Source organism: Microtus oregoni, unplaced genomic scaffold (genome assembly GCF_018167655.1).
Source record: "Microtus oregoni isolate MIOR12 unplaced genomic scaffold, Mior012 000010F_ref0000083, whole genome shotgun sequence".
Lineage (NCBI taxonomy): Eukaryota > Metazoa > Chordata > Mammalia > Rodentia > Cricetidae > Microtus > Microtus oregoni.
Genome location: NW_024543069.1, coordinates 37,154,756 through 37,169,105, shown reverse-complemented (window position 1 = coordinate 37,169,105; position 14,350 = coordinate 37,154,756). Strand labels below are relative to the sequence as shown.

The 14,350-nt window shown below is 43.6% G+C and overlaps 1 protein-coding gene across 1 annotated transcript; it reads left to right on the top strand.

Moving 5' to 3' along the window:
* Positions 1-4,715: 4,715 nt before the first annotated feature.
* On the top strand, positions 4,716-14,337 carry Exosc9 (exosome component 9). The gene is made up of 12 exons (XM_041659123.1): positions 4,716-4,855; positions 5,143-5,237; positions 6,434-6,553; positions 6,665-6,767; positions 7,296-7,433; positions 8,468-8,550; positions 9,490-9,622; positions 10,607-10,695; positions 11,583-11,729; positions 12,215-12,402; positions 13,983-14,061; positions 14,196-14,337. The coding sequence occupies exons 1-12, from the start codon at positions 4,790-4,792 to the stop codon at positions 14,275-14,277; spliced, it is 1,323 nt and encodes a 440-aa protein (XP_041515057.1). The 5' UTR covers positions 4,716-4,789; the 3' UTR covers positions 14,278-14,337.
* Positions 14,338-14,350: the final 13 nt, after the last annotated feature.

The window sequence follows — 14,350 nt, the reverse complement described above, 5'->3', positions numbered from 1 at the left end:
AAGACTCTTGTAATTACAATAGACTTGCTCAGATAGGACAAGATAATCCACTCCTCCGGGAATTCCAACTAGTCACAGCTATAAGATATTTGCCACATTAAGTGACATATTCCCCATTTTCAGAGATCAGAGGCCATTGAATTGCCTCCCTTGCAGTTCTCTTGACACTTATGTGCACCACAGCCAGCTAACCCCATTTCTTAGCCATTGTTCCACTGCTGTGAAGAGACACCATAACCGAGGCAACTCCTATAAAAGAAAGCATTTAACTGGAGCTTGCTTACAGCTTCAGAGGTTTAGTCCTTTATTATCTTGGTGGGGAGTATGGTGGCATGCAGTCAGGAGTAGAGCAACAGTTGAGAGCTTTACAGCCTGATCCCTAGGCAAAGAGGGACACTGGGCATATAGTGGGCTTCTGAAACCTTAAGATCCATCTCCAGTGATACACTTCCTCTACTAAGGCTACATCTCCTAATCCTTGTAATCCTTTCAAATAGTTCCACTCCCTGGTGACTAAGCATTCAAATATATGAGTCTGTGGGGCCCATTCTTATTCAAACCACAACACCCCACAATAAAAAATTAAGGTCTGATCATATTTGTCGAAACCTAATGGTTGAAGACATTAACGTTTAATAATAATAGAAACGTTTAATAAAAATTCTCTTATCTGGGTGCAATGGCCCATGCCTGTAGTTGTGGTATAGGGGAGACTGAGGTAGGAGGATTATCATGAGTATGTAGCCATCCTGAACTACTCATACTCTGGATGACAATAAACTTTAGATCAGCCTGACTTATGACATGAAACTGTCTCAAACAAAACAGAAGTTTATTCTTTTCCTGCTACCAAGTTGCCTTGCAGGAAAGACTAGATTATGTCCATAAAAGTCTGTTGTATTTCAGAAAGGAAGGAGAAATCCTATGGGCTGAGAAGAGGGCTTAATAAGTAAAGTGCTTGCCACAGAAGTGTGAGGATCCAAGTTCGTATCCCCAGAACCCATTTAGAGCTGAGCTGCGTGTGTCTGCAATCCCAGCACTTGTGGACTGACGGGAGGTGGAAATGAGAGAATGTCTAGCCAGGAATACACAGGACCAGTAACAGCAGACTCCACTTGAAACAAACTGGAAGGCAGGACAGACATGAGCGGCTGTTCTCCGACACTACAGATGCTGTGGTATGGTGTGCTCTTTCCACACACATGCACATGGAGATTCAAAAAGAAACTATGTCTGCAGGCCATAAATGTCCATTTCACTGTGGTCTTTGCACATGTTAGTCTTCGTGTGTGAAACGCCTTTAAACATCACCATTTTCTAGAATTCTAAAGTCCCATGCTTACACAGCACTGATCAATGTGCAAGATTATTCATCTGCTTAGTGTTCTATTGCTGATTGCAAATGGACCCTAAATTCTCTCAACTGAGGGATCTTTCTACCCCATTCTAGCACAGATTTTTTTTCTTCCCTTCCTTTTTCTTTTTAGGACAGGGTCTCACAGTGTTCATTGACCTGAAATTCTCTATATAGACTAGGCTGGTCTTGAACTCATGAAGATCCACTAGCCTCTGCCTTCCCAGTACTGGGATTAATGCCCTGTGTCACCATACCCTACTGTAATCATTCTTAAGACACAGAAAAACCTCAAATATTTAGTAAGCACATAGGTTGCAGAAGTTTTACAAATGGAGACTAAAATGTGTCACTGACAGAAAATTAAATTAGGAAAAGAAGCCTACTGGGATTAATGTAATCACAGTTTACAATTCTTCCTCCTCCCCCCTTCTCCACTCCCTCCCCGTTCTTTTTTTTTTTTTTTTTTTGAGATAGGGTTTCTCTGTGTATCTCTAGCTGTCCTGGAACTCACTCTGTAGACCAGGCTGGCCTTGAACTCAGAGATCTGCCTGCCTCTGCTTCCTTAGTACTGGGATTAAAGACGTGTGCCAGCTTGCAACTTGTAAAGCAAAAGGAACAGTAACATGCAAGCTTTTTCCTGGCATTTCCTCTCCACCAGGCATTGTTCTAAGCTTTCTACATGCAGACTCATCTTTTTTTGTTTCTTTTGGTTTGAGACAGGACTTCTCTGTGGCTTTGGCTTTTGAGCCTGTCCTAGAACTAGCTCTTGTAGACCAGGCTGGTCTTGAACTCAGAGACCTGCCTCCCAAGTGTTTGGATTTAAGACAGGCGCCACCACTGCCCAGCTCATCTTTATTCCTCATAGGTCGCAGCCTATTACAAAGCATGTATTCTAAGTAACTTGCTCAGAATCACAGCAACAGTCAAGGGCAGAAGCTGACTTCAGCCCAAACAATTTAGAGCTCCTGTGTTTAACTACTTCATATCACCACTCCTGAAAAGCCAAGCACTGAGCCTCACAGCATCACTCTTTCTGTGAGGTGGAAGAGGGGCTGCTTCTCCCTGGAGCACAGAGGGTGTTGGGCTGCTTCTCCCTGGAGCACAGAGGGTGTTGGGCTGCTTCTCCCTGGAGCACAGAGGGTGTTGGGCTGCTTCTCCCTGGAGCACAGAGGGTGTTGAATGCTCTTACACATTTCAGAACTCTGAAAATTTACTAGTGTCCTTACAGTAAGTGTTCCTTCTGATGTTAATTCTTTAGTAAATAAGCAAAGACAGTGGGGCTGGACAATACGACTCCCTATTCAGCCGCTGTCCCAACAAAAGCACTGTCAGTCAGTCAGCTGTATCTCTACAAGCAGCACCAGCCTCCTTGAATATCCCATTGGCACTCTGAGAACACCATACTCTGATTACAGCTGGTTCCCAGTCTCCTGGACTCTGCCGTGGTGGTAGAGTCTGGACCAGATTTTCTGTGTTACCATCCTCGGTGAATTCTGTATCAGGGCATTTTAAACTTTTCCCACTCTTACTCTCTTTTCATCGGAGAAGGTCTTACAGAACGCCAAGGATGTAGATATGTATACTAGGCATATAAATAAAGCATATAACAAATTATAAGGAAACTGATTTTAAATGATAAGGATAGAGATACTCCTGCATACTAATGCCATGGAGGTCCTTAGTATGCACTTGCTTACATGTGCCTTTCTCTGTGTGTTTATGCATGTGTGCTGTGCACAGTATCCTTGGAGACCAGAAGGCTGGTTAGGACCTCCAGGTGCTGGAGTTACAGATAGTTGTGCAGTGCCCTATGTAGGTGCTGGGTTTGGTAACCCAGATCCTACGAAAGACCAAGTGCTTTTAACTCTAGGCCATTTTCCAGCCCCTAAACCAAACATACAGTATAATTCAGAGTTATATTAACTCAGTATATGTCAAGGGATAGTGGTAAAAAAAAAAACGTTAAATTCTTTGTTTTCCATGATTAAACCATTATGTTTATGAGGGAAAAAAGTCCAGAAAAAGAAAAACAGTAAACAATTCGGGCTCAAGATCACTTAGCGAGTTGCCTGGAAGACACTATTCTGTGCTGTCTCCTCTAGTTTTGCGGCATCTGACCCAATAAAAAGTTTTCTCTCAAGTGATCTTTTGTCTTTCTGTTCTGTGAACTGAGGGCCACCGTGAGAAGCAGCTGGGACAGCAGAGCAGTGGGGATGGCAGACGCAGCTGCGCTGTCTGGCCGCCAAGCTGAGACAATGGCAAGGCAGCTGGCAGCTGACCGGCTGAAAAGGCGCAGCCGAGCAGCTCAAAAGCAGCCTGGACTGTTAGGAAGGACGACCGAAAAGAACAGACAGCCAACCAGAAACTGCAGACCTCAGAACTGAAAAGTGTTGTAGGAGCTGTCAAGTCTTTGGGGCCAAGAGCTGTAGCACTGGTTGCTGTAAAGTGCAGGGGAATCCCAGTAATAAAGTCAGCCTGAAAGCCAGGAGCCAGCCAAGGGCTGGGGAAATCCCTGCTTCCCAGGCTCATGCAAGAGTTGTTAGGGTTTGTAGGGACAGGTGGATCTGTTAGTTCCAGGCCAACCGGTAATATACAGTGAGGCTGTAGACACACACACACACACACACACACACACACACGGTACAAGGGACCTGGGCACTAGAAAGCCACCTACCGCCGCCTCCCTGTCGCCCAAGCTGCCAAAAACCATCTCTTGATGTGGGTAGACCAGGACACCGACAGCAGGAGAACACATTTGCGTCGGTAGAAATAAGCCTGAGTAAAGAAGGCTGCAGCGCACGGGGACTGAAAGTCACGCTTCGCTTCCTTTCCTGTCCTCAGGTCTGAAGTGAACCGCCTTCAGCCTGCTACATCCTCCCAGCCCACAGCCTCGCTGGTCCTCAACGTCCGTCCAAGCCCTTCCACTGATCTGACCGCCCTCACCACCCTTCGGGCTTTCTCTGACAGAAGTTAGCTGCCTCTGCAGACTATCAAGTGCCGAGAAATCCCCAAACCTAGGTCAGCCTGAAAGTTGGTAGGAGGCCAGAGTCAAGAGCTAGGGAAATCCCTGTTTTCTACCCCTCCACCCCGGACCCCACAAGCAAGAGTTGTAGGGATAGGAGGATTTCTGTTGCGTTCCAGGACAGCCAGGGATATGCAGTGAGATTCTGCCTAAAAGCAAAACAAACAAAAAAGGGAACAGGATTGTGCAGACGGTCATCTCCCCCGTGAAGCCCCGCGGGTCCGGACGAAAACTTCTGGAAGAAAGTTGCACAGCCCAAGCCGGCTGCTGCGGAGCCCGACCTCTAGCCCCGCCCACACCGCGCTCCGAGCCTGCGCGTCGGCGCCCGGATGACGTCGATTACCCACGCCGGGAAGAAAGTGGTGTGCGGCGTTTACTAGTGGTCTTCTTCCTCTGCGTGGCCCGGCACTATGAAGGAAACGCCGCTCTCCAACTGCGAGCGCCGCTTCCTGCTCCGCGCCATTGAGGAGAAGAAGGTGCGAGGCCTCGGTGGCTTTGGGTGTAGACTCGGGTTGCCCGCGGGGTGGATTCCAGTGGCCCGTGAATTCGTTGTTAATTTGGCCTGTGGTGTGGTCGTGGTGTGAACTCTGGTGGTTCCCAGCGTGGACTCTGCCCATTCCCCCAGCCTCGGGCCAGAATTTTATCCTGGCCGGTTCCTTTGAGCCTCAACCCACCAGCCCTTGTCAGTGCCAAGGGCCCAGGACCAGACAGACACAGTTGCTGCTCTTAAGTGTGTTAAAAGGTGTGTGATGTTTGCTTACAGCGGCTGGACGGCAGACAAACCTATGATTACAGGAACATCAGGATCACATTCGGAACAGATTATGGATGCTGTATGGTAGAACTTGGGAAAACAAGGTACCACGAATCAGTTAGATAATACCACAGAGGGTGGGAGAATTACATACTGACTTACTCGGGTGTTTACGGAGCAGCTCACAAATACAAACAGTGCTTCCTTTTATCTGATGAGAAATACGTTTCTTTAATGCAAGCCTTTTTAGTTTTCTGGTCACACTTTAACTTTTAACCACGAGTACTTTCCGCTGTATGGATACCATAGTTCCTCATGACCTTTATAAATCACGTTGGTAGCTGACACCGATCACGGAGAATTTGTTACCTGCATGTCTCTCATAGTCTAGAGTGAGGAGTGTAGATCTTGTCATCAATGAGTCTCAGCTTCCCTTATTGTTGCGTGATTAAGAGATTAGAGATTTCCTTGCTGTCATCCTTTTAGGTATAGCATTTCTTTTATTTCTGCATGAAATCTTACATTTAAACATTTTATTATTATTGTGTGTGTGCACGACTGTGGTGTGTGGAGACAGCTTTGCACGACTGTGGAGTGTGGAGACAGCTTTGCACGACTGTGGAGTGTGGAGACAGCTTTGCACGACTGGTGTGTGGAGACAGCTTTGCACGACTATGGTGTGTGGAGACAGCTTTGCACGACTGTGGTGTGTGGAGACGGCTTTGCACGACTGTGGTGTGTGGAGATGGCTTTGCACGACTGTGGAGTGTGGAGATGGCTTTGCACGACTGGTGTGTGGAGACAGCTTTGCACGACTGTGGAGTGTGGAGATGGCTTTGCACGACTGTGGTGTGTGGAGACAGCTTTGCACGACTGTGGAGTGTGGAGATGGCTTTGCACGACTGTGGTGTGTGGAGGCAGCTTTGCATGACTGTGTGTGACGACAGCTTTGCACGACTATGTGGTGTGTGGAGACAGCTTTGCACGACTATGTGGTGTGTGGAGGCAGCTTTGCACGACTGTGGTGTGTGGAGACAGCTTTGTACAACTGTGTGGTGTGTCAGCTTTGCACGACTGTGGTGTGTGGAGACAGCTTTGCACGACTATGTGGTGTGTCAGCTTTGCACGACTCTGGTGTGTGGAGACGGCTTTGCTGACCCAGTCCACTACACGCTGTAATTTCTGCCTCCTATCATGTTGTGCTGTTATTTAGGATTGATTTTTGTCTGTTTTACATTTCATTTTTTTAATTGAAAGGGCAGCATGTTGAGCTGACCGCTTTGTACCTTTGTTTTTACAGAGTTCTTGGACAGGTTTCCTGTGAACTTGTTTCTCCAAAACTCAACAGGGCAACAGAAGGTATTCTGTTTTTTAACCTTGAACTTTCTCAGATGGCTGCTCCAGCTTTTGAACCTGGCAGGTATCTTGCTTTTTCTTAAGCTCCTTTAGCCGTAGAAGAATTTGGCAACAGTAAACTGTCGTTTTAATGCTCAGAGTTATAGTTCATGACAGTTCATTCTTGTTTGCACAGGCAATCAGATCTCTTGGTGAAGCTGAATCGACTCTTGGAAAGGTGTCTAAGAAATTCAAAGTGTATAGACACTGAATCTCTCTGTGTTGTCGCTGGTGAAAAGGTGGGAAATAATGCCCCAGATTTTTAACAGTGGCTACTGTTGATTCAGGCATAAAACATTAGGAAGACTGGAGAGATGGTTCGTGGCTGAAGAGCACTGGTTGCTCTTCAGAGGCTCTGGCTTCAGTGCCCAGCACTTACATGTCAGCGCACAACCACCTGTAACTCTGGTTCCAGAGATCTAACGCTTAGGGTTTGGGGACACCAGGCATGCGGGTGACACACATGCAAGCAAATTTGCATACATGTAAAATAAAAATGAACATTTTTAAAAAACATAGTTAGGTTTTAAATGTTGGGGTGGTTCTATTTATTTACATATTAACATGTTCTCAGATGACTCACATAGAAAAGGTCTCTATTAGTACTTCAAGTGTTTGTTTTTTGTTAAAATTACTGAATTTTACTGGATAAACTGAAGGATTAACTACATGCTTTAATCTAAAAAATATGTGTACAGTGTTAAGTTTTCCAGTGACCACTGGTCATGCTCACTTAGGATTTATTTTTATCTTCAATTCACTTTCAGGTTTGGCAGATCCGTGTAGACCTCCATTTATTAAATCATGATGGAAATATTATTGATGCTGCCAGCATCGCTGCGATAGTCGCCTTGTGTCACTTCCGCAGACCTGATGTCTCTGTCCAGGGAGAGGAAGTGACGTTGGTAAGCTTCCAGGGCTCAGCTGGAGTTGTTCTTATGAATGAGATGTGCAGACAGGAAGTTAGTAGTGGAGGCGTGCATCACATGGTGTTCAGATCTACTCTAGTATTTGTTCATGAGAAAAAACTGCAGATGTTCAAAACTGTCCTAAAAATTTCTAGTTCCCTTACGGAACTGTGTCGGTAATATCATAACCCAGCTCGGTTTTCTGAAGTAGAACTGTGACCCTTCCTTTGAATTTGACTATTAGAGGATATGGTTGCTTTCTTTTTGGGGTCGAGAGGCTGACAGTACCTGAAAAGGACTGTGAGTCACCAGATTTATGTGTTTTCTTCAGGCCTTTTGTTCATTGAGCCAAGTAGATAACACAAGTTGATCAGAAATGTCTGGAGGACTTAACTGACAATGTACTGCTAGGCTCTGCTTATAGAGCAGGCTAGAGATAGGACCTAAGAACCTAACCCTCTAACTCAGAGTGCCCAGATGGTCCCAGTGCTGCTCCAAGGAGCACTGTGAGAACCAGTGGTCTGTGCTGGCCTCTTATTGCCAGGTAGACCAGTTTTGACTGATTGTGTGTGTGTGTGTACGTATACATTACATGCTAGAATAATTAATGAAAGTGTACTCTTTGAGCCCTGAGTTGCAAAGGGAACCATCGGATGCTCAAGTTTTCATAATGGTGTGTTGAGGCCCTTTGCCAGAGCAGAATCTGAAGATTTGGAGGCAAGAACAGTGCTCCTCCAGCATAAGGAGTGTGAAGGAAATAACAAGAGAGCGAATGTGGTTAGTTTTACATGGAGGTAGATCAAGGGCTCCTGTGTAGCACTGGACAGACTACTAAAAAGGCAATCTGGGATAGAAGATTAGACATAAGATTGATGTTTTATCACCATAAAATAGGAACACAGCTGTCAAAGTCATATAAGTAATTATAAAGGACATTATTTAGCTACTCACAATTAAGAATTTCATTTCTTAGTATTTGATCTCAAAATGACTTTGCCGACTTAAGAATTTGGCCTTTTCTCCTGAAATAGTACACCCCTGAAGAGCGCGACCCTGTGCCGCTGAGCATCCACCACATGCCCATCTGTGTGAGCTTTGCTTTCTTCCAGCAAGGGTAAGTGTCGCCTTGGCACGGGCTGAAAGTCTAAGTATGCCTAGGAGTTGGATTCTGCTCATTGAAAAGGGTCTCCTATCTCCACTGGTTTTGAGCTGTCTATATAGCTTAGTTGACCTCGCGCTTCTGATCCTGCAGCCTCCACTCCATGTGCTGGGATTACAGGTATGTACTGCCGTGCCTGGTTTATCTGGTGCTGGGGATTGAACTCAGAGCTTTGTTCATGCTGTAACACTCTTCCAGCTGAGCTAGGACCTTTCTCCCTTTCTGACAGACCAGGCATGCTGGCCTTGAGAGCACCTGCTGGTTTCTTCCTGTCTTTTTAAGGGGAAGTCAACAAGACTCAGCTGTTAAAATGCACTTTCCATAACTTTTCTGCTCATAACACCCTTACAGAATAAGAATTTAATATGACACAGTCACATCCGCTCTTCCTTGAACTAGGCCAATGCCTTGAGAATTATATGCAAGCTCGCTGTGGATTAATGGCCATAGGTACTGTGAGACATCGTGGAGCGGGTAGTTCTAGGAGCACATTGCAAATCAGAGCACTCGTTTCCTTCAGCTGTCTAGTCTTTTCTTCCCAAGTCCTTGTTACCCTCTCATGGTCTAAAATGGGGAGGCTTATCTACCATGTGCTTCTAAGAAAATCTGGATCCTTCGGTCTTCAGGAAAAAAGAGACTTGTGTGTTGTTTAACTCTTTATTAATGAGCCAGAAGTCATTTCATCAAAGAGATGGTGTAAGTATTAGGTTTAAATCTCAGTCTGAACTTAGTGTCGTTTCATCGTAGTGGCCAGAGAAACATACACTTCACGTAACTGAAACTATTGACTTAAAAGCTTCTTCAGTGTTGACCTTGAATGCTAAGTTGAAAAACCTGTTCTAGAGACAGCACTCAGTTTCAGATGCGCTCAGTACCATTTAACATTTGTTTCAGAACATATTTATTAGTGGACCCCAATGAGCGAGAAGAACGAGTCATGGATGGCTTGCTGGTGATTGCCATGAATAAGCATCGAGAAATCTGTACTATTCAGTCTAGTGGCGGGATAATGCTGCTCACAGACCAGGTCAGTGCTTTGACAGTGTCCCTGGTAGAGGGCTCTTTTTAGAAGCTTTGTTGTTACTTCATTTGTTTCCAAGACAGGGAAGACAGGGTTTCTCTGTATAACAGCCTTAGCTCTCCTGGAACTAACTCTTAAGACCAGACTGGCCGCGAACTCACAGAGCTCTGCCTCCTGAATGCTGCAATTAAAGGTGTGTGGCCACAGGGTACCTCAGATGAGTAAGTCTAGTTATGTTAGAATCTGGCTTCAGGTCAGGCATTATGTTCTAACAAGTGGCCATGAATTATGCTTTCTTTCCTTGCCCCCTATCGAACTGGAGGAATACCTTAGTTCCTTCAGTGAAGAAAGACAAATATTGCTACTTTTTAAAGTATTAAATGTTTACATTAAGAGAAAACTAAGTTTTAGTTTTAGAATTCGATACAAGCAGCAGTGATACTCAAACCCGGCCACATATCAGATTCACACAGAGGCTGTAGATAATATTGTGCCAAGTAGCAGTGTAAGGGAGCTGTTTTCATTCAAATTGTAACTGATCTTTATAGCCTTTGGTCTCCGTGTTTTCCCCTGCTTATGCGGTAGACGGGATTGAAGGGTAAATGTGTAGGCGGATGATGGGCATCTGAGATACGGAGTGCTCAGTGATGCTCCTTTGTGTTATTTTCGCCAGCACCATTGGTGCTAGGATTGCAGCCACTGTTGCTTTTTGTGTGGCTGACGGACATAGAAAGGAAGTCTGTATTCCTGAGCCTTTGATTGGTGATCTCTGTGGTATCTTCTCAAGTCTGTTCCCTTAATGTGTTAGACCTTCAAAAGTTAAGGGATTTTCATATTTTTGTCTTAACTGTGTTTATTGTGCCATAATCTCACACTTGGAAAAGAAATTCTTAAATTATAAAGGTAGAGAATTCATGCCATGGTTTTGGTTTCATTAGAAAAAGCCGTTTAGTTTGTTTTCTTTGACTAACACCCCAAATTTACAAATAGGTTTTGAGATGCAGTAAAATAGCTGGGGTGAAAGTAGCAGAAATTACAGAGCTGATACAGAAAGCTTTGGAAAACGACCGGAAAGTTAGGTAAGTTTAATTCTCACAACTATGTGCTTTAAATCCCTGTTTCTAAGGGCTTTTATCACAAGGGCAGTCTTATAATTTCATATGTGGTCTTTTCCCAGTTATTCTCAGTTGTTCATACTAGTACTTAGTTGAGATTTTATTCTAAAAAGTTACAGAAGTGTTTTCTTTAAGTGAACATGCTCTTATAAAAAAAGAGTCTAATAACTCAAATGAATAGAACAAACAGGCTGGTTTATAGCTCTGCTTGTTACATTAAGTAACAAGTACCCAGCACTTCAGAGTACTGTCTTATCCTGTGGAGGCTTAGAGAATACACTCCAGGTACCTAGCAGACAGGCAGCAGAGGTTCACATCTGTCTTGATAACTATGGGAGTGCTCTAGTTTGTTTCCCATTGCTGATGTAAACCACTGACCAAGAGCATTTTAGGAGAGGAAAGGATTTATTTGGCTTATACTTCCAGATCAGTTCACCAATGAGGAGCCTGGAGGCAGGCCTCCTGCTAGTTCATATAGCATTTCCTCTGGTGAGGGAACTCATCAGAGCTGAGGGGTACAGAGAGACCAGAGGTGTGCTGATTGCTGGCTCACAGGTGCATGCTTAGCTACATGTCTTACACAGCACAGGATCACCTGCCCCAGGAACGGTGCCCCTCATAGTGGGCTGAGCCCTCTTTTATCAATTAACAATCAAGATACTCCTCCACAGATATGGCAGTCTGGTTTGGTGAGGGCCTCCCTTCTTCAGTGACTCTAGGCTCTGTCAAGTTTACAGTTGAAGCTAAGGAGGACAAGTGGTGAAGTTAAGCAGCTCTATTTCTCATCTCCCAAAGCCTAAGTAAGTTTTTTCTTATTGTCATCTCCAAAACCACTACCCAAACCCTTACAGGAAAGAAGGGGGGAAGTTTGGCTTTGCAGAGTCTATAGCCAATCAAAGGATCACAGCATTTAAAATGGAGAAGGCCTCTGTTGATACCTCCAACATAGAGGAGAAAGCAGAAGAAATTATTGCTGAAGCTGAACCTCCTCCAGAAGTGTATCTTTATTACGTGGTTTATACAGTAACGATGCTTAACCTTTTTTTGTCGTTGGTTTTTTGTTTTTATCAAGGCTATGTGCATATTGAAATTTGGTTGGGGGAAATCATACTTAAGAGATAAATATGCCATATTAAGTTGATAATATGACATCTAGCTTTTCTCAGTTATGTCTAAAAAACAGTTTTCTATTTTAAAAACCAACTTGGAGCTGGGGGATGTAGCTCACTGGTACTGCAGTTTTCTAGCTATGTATAAGGTGTTGGGTTCTATTCCAGTACTGTAAGAAAATACAAATGAAATTACAGCATTCATTTCCCTTTGAGAAACAACTTCAGTACTGATAAGACCAAGTTCATTACATAATCTTGAAAAAAATTTATTGCCAATTACTCTCAAGTTGATTATTGGTGATGGAACACATGAAGCAGTCTTACAAGAAAATAGCAATGTTTTGGATATTCAGTTTTCTTAACTTGTTAAGTGTTTCCAAACCTGTACTGTGGACTCCTGGTACTGCTCAGATAGGAGATGGAATAGAAAACTCTTGGGGTGACCTTGAAGATTCTGAGAAGGAAGAGGAGGAGGAGGAGGAGGGTGGCACTGATGAAGCTGTCATTCTTGATGATACAAAGATGGACACTGGAGGAATTTCTGATATTGGAAGCCAAGGTAGGTGATTCTTTTGGCTTTTACTATGTATTAGAGCTAGCTACAAATATAAATCTACATATGTAAACTCATACATATGTAAAGAGGTATCTGTGTAGAGATTGTAGGTCATACATAGAGCTAGTCCCTGTCTTGGAAAGTGAAATACTTTGGGATTTAGTGGTATGCTTTGGCATGTAAATGATACTCTTAAACAATTAAAAAAAATTACATCTGGCCAGGTGTGATAGTATACATCTCTCAGCACTGGGAAGACAGGCAGGAGGCTCTCTGTTATACATAGGAAGTTTCAGAACAGCAAGAACTAGAGATCCTATCAAACAAAAGTCTACCCATGGGCATTTGAAGGTTTTCCCTAAAGGTCTCATCCCTGCAAGCTGCCTTGTGTAGTTTGACTCAAATAAAAAGCTCATGATGTGGGCCAGAGAAGTGGTGAAGACACTTTTTGCTTAGTCAGGATGACCAGTTTGGATCCCACTGGGTGGTTCACAACCTTGTATTCCAGCTCCAAGAGCGCCAACACCCTCCCCTGGTCTGTGGAGAACAGTACGTGTGTACTTTCACAGATGTATACAAACCTTTAGTACTATTCAGTAGCATCTTCTGTGGTAAGAAGTGTTATTTACGTGCATTGGCTAGGATGCAGCCACTGTTTACCTACTGAATATTTGAAATGTGGCTTGTCTTGAGAAGCTGAATTTTAAATGAGTTAATTGACCACATTAGTAGCAGTGACTGTCATTTTAGGGTAGAAGCCCCTGGCAAGGTCTAACATTTTTACATTTAGTGTATATGTGCATGTGTGTGCCTGTGGACATAGAGAACTTTAGCTAGAGTTCCAGGAGCTTGTGAGCTATGTAGGTGCTGGGAACTGAACTCAGATTGCAATATGTACTCTGTGGGAGAAAACAAGGGTATTAAGAGCTAATGCATATTCTACCTGTCTTCATAGAAGAAAATTATTGCTGATAGCCTGTTGGTTTTTGTTTTGACAGGGAACCAGTGTTGGTTTAATTAGGTAGATGGGTGACTTTAACGGGATCTGGTAAATGCTGTATAGAATCCTTTGTATCCAGTTGAATTAACCATCACTAGTACTGTACGACTGTCTATTGTCTAGGATTTAGCAAGGTTCATAGATAGCTAAAATAACCAGGATAATGGAGAAGGTAGAGCTTTTCCAAAGCATGTGAACACAGAATGCTGAGAAAGAATACACAGCCAGCCAAATGAGCAAAGGATTAATTTGCATGCTTTATTTACACACATATATAAAATTAATATTCAAAAGAAAAATGGGCAAACAAAACAGTTTTCTACATTTTTCATGGTTAGCCCTGGTAGTAATATACTAGACCGTCCTGGCCTACGTAAGTCCTCTTTTTAAAAAAAAGAAAAAGAAAATACTTACAGAAAACATAAATTTTTACAATTTATGGGGGGGGATAAAGATTTGGAAAGAGTAATGCATATGCCTCCAGATAGCAGAGCTCGAGTGTGTGGGCACAGAAATGGGAGCGTCAGGACTTGTGATGTAGATAGATAAGCAGTTACTTTTACTTTTTTGGTATTTTCTTAAGGTGCCCCTATAGTGCTGTCAGATAGTGAAGAAGAAGAAATGATCATTTTGGAACCAGACAAGAAGCCAAAGAAAATAAGGTAAGAGATTTCTGGTTTCTTTCAAATGTCCATAAAAACAAGACCTAGGTGTGTGACAGGACACCTGAGTGTTGCGGTGAATGCTGTGCATCAGGCAGTGGGCACACAGTGAGCTGTCATTACTTCATTCACAGAGCGCAGACCGCCAGTGCAAAGGAAAAGGCCCCGAGTAAAAGTCAAGTGAAAAGGAGGAAAAAGAAGAGAGCTGCTAATTAAAGCTAACCTGGTATTTTTGTAAATATATATATAACTAATAAAAGGCTATTTATTCAGTGCTGTTTAACAGCCC

What these genes read in the sequence shown, in the direction of transcription:
- Exosc9 (XM_041659123.1), top strand. Translation starts at nt 4,790, where the DNA reads ATGAAGGAAACGCCGCTCTCCAACTGCGAGCGCCGCTTCCTGCTCCGC. An exon ending in GCGCCATTGAGGAGAAGAAG is followed by an intron (nt 4,856 to 5,142) that starts GTGCGAGGCCTC and finishes GTTTGCTTACAG; the next exon opens with CGGCTGGACGGCAGACAAAC. An exon ending in TTCTGATATTGGAAGCCAAG is followed by an intron (nt 12,403 to 13,982) that starts GTAGGTGATTCT and finishes TATTTTCTTAAG; the next exon opens with GTGCCCCTATAGTGCTGTCA.